General features: G+C 27.6%; 3 protein-coding genes across 3 annotated transcripts in view; 1 reads left to right on the top strand and 2 right to left on the bottom strand.

Annotated features, from left to right (window-relative positions):
* The window catches only part of LOC105624300 (DET1- and DDB1-associated protein 1), a 9,628-nt gene extending 8,509 nt beyond the window's left edge, over positions 1 to 1,119 (bottom strand). The window contains exons 1-3 of the mRNA XM_012205660.1: positions 1,078 to 1,119; positions 252 to 390; positions 102 to 163 (exon numbers count right to left, since the gene is read on the bottom strand). Of these exons, the coding sequence (XP_012061050.1) occupies positions 102 to 163; positions 252 to 390; positions 1,078 to 1,119 (243 nt within the window). The remainder of the gene's footprint in view (positions 1 to 101; positions 164 to 251; positions 391 to 1,077) is intronic.
* Positions 1,120 to 1,505: 386 nt separating this feature from the next.
* Positions 1,506 to 4,112, top strand: LOC105624239 (TBC1 domain family member 31). The gene is made up of 4 exons (XM_012205598.1): positions 1,506 to 2,873; positions 2,950 to 3,419; positions 3,494 to 3,711; positions 3,844 to 4,112. Exons 1-4 carry the CDS (start codon positions 1,506 to 1,508, stop codon positions 4,110 to 4,112), a joined length of 2,325 nt encoding a protein of 774 aa, XP_012060988.1.
* A 573-nt stretch (positions 4,113 to 4,685) lies between these two features.
* LOC105624238 (adenine phosphoribosyltransferase) lies at positions 4,686 to 5,512 on the bottom strand. Its single transcript, XM_012205596.1, has 4 exons — positions 5,430 to 5,512; positions 5,075 to 5,306; positions 4,916 to 4,994; positions 4,686 to 4,828 (listed from the first exon to the last, which is right to left on the bottom strand). Exons 1-4 carry the CDS (start codon positions 5,510 to 5,512, stop codon positions 4,686 to 4,688), a joined length of 537 nt encoding a protein of 178 aa, XP_012060986.1.
* Between the last annotated feature and the right edge of the window lie 1,090 nt (positions 5,513 to 6,602).

Here is a 6,602-nt window from a genome sequence, read left to right as displayed (position 1 = left end):
ACACACACACACACACTACACACATATATATATATATATATATATATATATATATATATATATATATATAAATGTAGTATATGTTCTAACTGCTCCTTTACCTTTTTATCCCATTGTTGATGAAGATACCTCAATAAAATGGTGGTTTTCTCAGTAACTATGACTGTAAAAATAAAGAATTTAGCTAATATGTTAAAATATCATCCATATACTATAATATACTTATATATACTTATACAATATATACTTACTTTGTTCGGAAGGATAATCCTTAGTAGGAAGATAAACTGATGGCCTCTTGACACATGTCCGATTTCCATTATCAGTATGAAAATTTGCGAAATTGTTTTCATCATGTGATGGAAGGCCTTTTAAAAATTCAGCAACAGACTACAAAGAGATATTCATACAAATTTTATAGAAGCAAGATTTGATAATATTATATTTAGGGAGAGAAAAGATATTACAGAAAAGATAAAATTCAGTAAAAGAATATTTGAGACTTTGAAATATATATTATTCATTATAAACATTCCTTGCACGCGCTTACAAAATCTAGAATATGGTACAAATATGTGATAAAAAAATAACATAAAATAAAATAGCAATTATTTATACATTTGGATCTTTCTCACCATTATAAGTAGACAATCTGTTGACTGTTAGATTTGAGATTATTCACATAAAAAAAAGACTTTTAGGCGATTTAATTGATACGAGACTATCATCGTCAAAATCGCCATCGAATATCGCGTGCAATGAGAAGGTATTCGCCAAACTTATTTCATACTTCTCACATTACGGCAAAATAACATTTATATTAGAAATAACACACAAAACTGCATCTTTATTGTTTAATAATGTCTATTACCATTTTTTATTAGATTCTATGTTATTTACTACTCGATAACTAGAGAGAAATGAAGTTAAATAATTAAACCGATGGATAAACACAACAGATTGAAACACTATTATTTTTCGATGAGTTTTGGAACGCATGTGTAAGGTCCTGCACACAATAGAAGGAATAAGGAATTAGTAATAAAGAATAAACGATTTTAACCTATAGATAGAAACCATATATTCTGATATATCCGATTTCTGATAGATTAGAATCATTTATTTTTTATTCTTAATTCCTTATTCTTTCTATTGTACGCAGGACTTAATCCTACAAATATTATAAGGATAATTACATAGATGGCGACATTATTGTATCGGTACTGTTAGGTTAGGTCTCTCTAAATGTATCGGTTTCTGTCAGTGTCAGTTTCTGTATGAAAAACTATTTATTTGATGTTATTGATTGACATAGACAAGTAGATATAAATTGTCACATATTGCGTAAAATATATATTACATTTAATTTGAGACAAATGTTATTTTGCACGATTGAAAAAGAAGAATGGACAATTAATAAGAATATAAAATATACATTCAAAAAGATCTTTGAAGAAATCACGATAATTGTATTTGACTTTTGCTCATGATTACGTGTTTGTATTATGTATAATAGTGGCTGGAATAAATTAATTAAAAGTAACGACTGTTACAAATATGCACCTACAAACAATGTCAAGAAAAAATATTGTCTTATACAAATGTCTTTCAATCACGACGAAGAATATCTAATTGTAGGAGACACCAAAGGATACTTACATTATATTGAATTGCTTGGAGATGTTCCATGTTACAAAATATTAGGAAATATCGGGCGACCTACCTTTCTAACATTTAATCCTATATGTACAGAGGAAATATTGATAGGACTTGATACAGGTGACATAAAAATTTGGAAGCTTTATACCGATATCAATGAGTTTTCCTTGTTATCTGGTCACAAATTAGCACCAACACATGTTTCCTTTTATAAACATCATTGTCTGACAAGCTCTCGAAACGAAGTAATAATATGGGACCTAAACTCGTATAATAAAGTTCATCAATTAAATGTTAGGATAAAGAATGCTATCAAGAAAGCTGCCTTTTCTAATGTGGGTCATATCGTCGTGTTATATCACAATGACACTATGCAGGCTTGGACATTGAGACAATTGCATAAGGATACTAAAATCGATACAAAGATATTTGGAATACGTTATATCAAAGATTTTATTTTTACGAAAGATGGAAGAACTATGATAATGGGTGGTACAAGAAATATAAGCATTCTTAATACATATGATTGGAGTTTATTAAGGAAACTTTGTTTGCCTAATAATTTTATTGAAGCAAAACAATTGTCTGTTGTTCCATGTCCATTAGATGGTGGAGCAAATAAAATCCTTGCATTTCTATCCTCGAAAAACATGCTTCAATTTTGTGATATAAATGCATTAACTTTTCTTGAAATACCTATCTCTATTGATAGGATTAAAAAATTTGTAATTTCACCTACTGGTAGATATATAGCATACATAGATCAGGAAGGATGTTTAAACATAATGCATACAGACAAAATAATTTCAAAAAAATCTCTTCAACCTAACAAATTGTTAAAACCATATAGAGTACATGCGCACAAAATAAGTGATCATTTGGAATGCGTTAGACAAAACATAAAGCAAGAATTAAATATGAAACGATTAATGCCTATTTTGAAAGAATTTGGAGAATATCCAGAGAAATATCGTACATTAATTTGGTCCACTATTTTAAAATTACCAGCTAATAAAAACGCATATATTGCCTTAACAAGTAAGGTAACACGTGAAAGATTTGCATTGAATATTTTAAAAAGTCTTCCTTTGGCAGATAAAAGCAAAGCATCGTTGTTAGCCATGACAATAGATTGCTTGTTGCAATGGTGTCCTCTTCTAATACAGTGTCTATTTCTTCCCAACTTAATTTTCCCATTTCTTATGACATTTCAGGTATCTTCTTATTTTATTTTAGACAGATATTTTGTTTAGCTTAAAATGCAAAGTAAGATATATTTATTTGTTTCAGAAAGATCCCTTACTTGCCTTTGAATTAATTTTAAGTATACTACTAAACTATTGCCAAAAGTGGTTTGAATACCATCCTTTACCACCATTGAATATTTTGGGGATTATTGAGAATATCCTTCTAGAGGCTGATCCTATATTATTGAACATTTTTTGCGAACATGGAATCACAAGTAGAGAATATGCATGGCCATTACTTCAAACTGCAATGAGCGAAGTATTGTCAGGAGACGAGTGGTTGATTTTGTGGGATCATTTAATATCTTTCCAAAAACCTTCTATGTTATTGATATGTGTTGTTGCATATAATATTTTTTTGAAAGAAAATATAATTTCTTTATTAAAGTCATCTGAAGATATCAAAGCGTTTTATAACACTCAAAGTCATATTAGAGCCAAGGATTTGTTAAAGATCGCGAGAAAGCTAGATCAAAAGATATCAAAACGAATACATCCTAATCATTATTTGAGGTAATACATTCTAATATCACACAAATTGATTACATATATATATATATTAGTACTAATATTTAAAATTATTTCAGGGATGAGCTATTACAATTAAATCATAGCGGACCCTATCCTTCATTTATATCAGAATATCCAAAATTTCTTATTGAAAATCTTGCAGATTTGGAAAAATTAAAAATGCAAGAACAAAATTTACAAGAATATAATTGTAGAGTTGCAGATTTTGAAAAGAGAAGATTATATGCAGAGACTGAAGCTTTTGTAAAGCAAATTCATGAAGCAAGAATAAATGGTAAAATATATTCAATCTATATTTTTTTTCTTTAATTCGTTATATTTTCAGTAATATCCTAATTTCACTAATTTCATAAATTTAGTCAAATTGTAAATATTGCAAAGAAATAATTAATTACTCATATTTCAGAGGTACAGAAATGTTTTCAAGAACATATTAATAATTTAAATTGGAAATGGCAGACTTTGTTACCATATACAGAAAAAGAAAAATTCTGTTTTCATTTATATAAAAATTCTGATAAGAAATCTGAAAGGAAACAAGAATATAATAATTGTAAGATTGTAGAAGAAATAGTTTCGAATGAAGATGCTAATTCAAGAAATTATAAAAAATTACAACAAGATGTAACAAAGCTTGAGTGTGAAGTACAAAATTTCTTAGATTCGCTGAGATAACTCGAGGATGGATTAATTAAAGTTGCTAAGAATTTTAACAAAATAAAATTTTAATACAATGGTACAATAGAAATATATTTTAATTATATCATAATTATATACATTTCTTGACGAAATTTATTTGTATACTTTTTACAATCATTATATTTACAAATTTTACATTATATAATAAACAATACATAAAAAAATTAATGCATAATATGCACACGCACGCACGCACGCACACACACACACACACACACACACACACACACAGAATGTCTCGGATCTATGGGATCTTCTCTCGTGAGCAAATAGAAGACTTTGACTTAGTTCAGTCCACTTTATCTGCTCACGAGAATCCCATAGGTCGAGCACACCTTGTATATTTATATTTATATAAGTATATATTATGTATAGAAAAATATTTTAATGTATCAAGAATACATGATCTAAGAATATATGTATCTTGTTGCATTGTTAAAAGTACATAATTTTACATTGATTATCTATATTGTTCGAATATTTGTACTTACAAATATATATATATATATATATATATATATATACATATATATATACATATAAAATTTGCTAATGATCATATTGAATGAAAGAATGAACAGGAACATCGACCTTATCTCGACCTTTCAACAAAGTTAATTCCATTATTACTATACATTCAATTACCTCAGCACCTATTGATTTTACTAATTGCACTGCTGCAGCCATAGAACCTTTAAATAATAAATATTTATTTATGTTACTCTCATTGATACATTCTAAAATAATATATAATTCATTATAATATAATATAATTTTACCTCCAGTTGCCAATAAATCATCAACAATTAGCACTCTAGTTCCTTTATTAATAAATTCTGTTTGTAATTCAAAAGTGGCCTGTACAAATAAAGGCAATTTATTTATATATGGAAAGTAATTGATACATAATCAATGTTGTTTAGAATTAGGATACATACTTCTCCATATTCTAATGTATACTTCTGTTGTATGACTTTGCCTGGAAGTTTACCCTTTTTTCTAATGGGTAAAAAAGGCTTATCCAATTCCATGGAAATTATAGGACCGAAGAGGAAGCCACGTGAATCCAATCCTACAACTAAATCGACTTCGAGAAATAAAATATGTTCCATAATTAAATCTTTCATTGCTCGTAATGCTGTGATATTATTAAACACGCCAAATATGTCTCTGAAAATGAATAATTTATATAATATAATAAATATAATTTATATAATATAATAAATATATATATAATAGGATCAAATTAATCCTTGACCTTTTATTAATTTTAAACTCTTCTTATCTATTTACCGAAAAATGATCCCAGGTTCGGGAAAGTCAGGGTAACTTTTTATAGCATTTTTCAGTATCTGCAATTTATTGTTCTTGTCCATTGTAATAATTGTACAATATAGTAACTTAAAGTTATGGTAGCACTAATAATATAAAATGTGTCAATATAACTAATAATCTTAGAAAGATATTAATTTGTTAATAAAATTTATAATTTTTTAAAATTATTTTCATAAGGCACTTTTAACGATGGCAAATAAAAATTCTAATACTGATAGATAAAAAAAAATGATTATTCTTTTAACGTGTTTCAAACAATGTACATTTTGCAAACAGGTGGTCGACATGGCCGTCTTACTCGTACAGTGCACATAAAGTATAATAAGGAATTAAGAATAAAGATTTCAATCTATCAGAAATAGGATACACGGGAATAAATGATTTCTGATAGGTTGGAATCGTTATTCCTTATTCCTTCTATTGTGGCTGCATCATTGTGGTTTCTGATAGGTTAAAATTTGTTATTTCCTGTTCTTATTGTCTATGCACACAGCGCCAGCATTAGGCGTAAAAGAGAAACTATGATGAAAAATAAAATGAAAAATTCTTTGATTATCCGAGGATAATTGAAGAACGATGACATTATCGACAATTAATAAAAATTTGCGATTATTAACCATATCATGAGGAGAGTACCTAAATATTTGGATCATTTTCTTGAAGGTGACGCTATATGTATGTTTATTTTAAAAATTTCCGCATAAAGATTACAAATAACTTCAGCTGATGATTGCAACAATGATAATGTATTCTTATATATGAGGTGATATTTCAGAAAACATTATTTATTCTACATTTATTAGAAAGAGAGGATAACAAGTTGGCCCAAAGATATATTAAATAAATGTTTATTTACTTTTATATACTCTCGATCATTGCTTGTAAAAAGCACTCTCGATATTTAGTAAACAAACCGACGAAATAATTGTAAGATATTATATAGTAATTATATATGTATAGTAATTATATATGTATATTTATTACTGTACAATAGTACACGCTATGTTTGCGAATATTAAAAACAATAAAAAAATAACATATTTACAGCATGTATAACATTAATAAAAAATTAATTAGTACATTGTGTGTGTGTGTGTGTGTGTGTGTGTGTGTGTGTGTGTGTGTGTGTGT

This window comes from Atta cephalotes (genome assembly GCF_000143395.1).
Source record: "Atta cephalotes unplaced genomic scaffold scaffold00075, whole genome shotgun sequence".
NCBI classification, from domain to species: Eukaryota; Metazoa; Arthropoda; class Insecta; order Hymenoptera; family Formicidae; genus Atta; species Atta cephalotes.
This window is presented reverse-complemented; position numbering and strand designations above follow the sequence as displayed.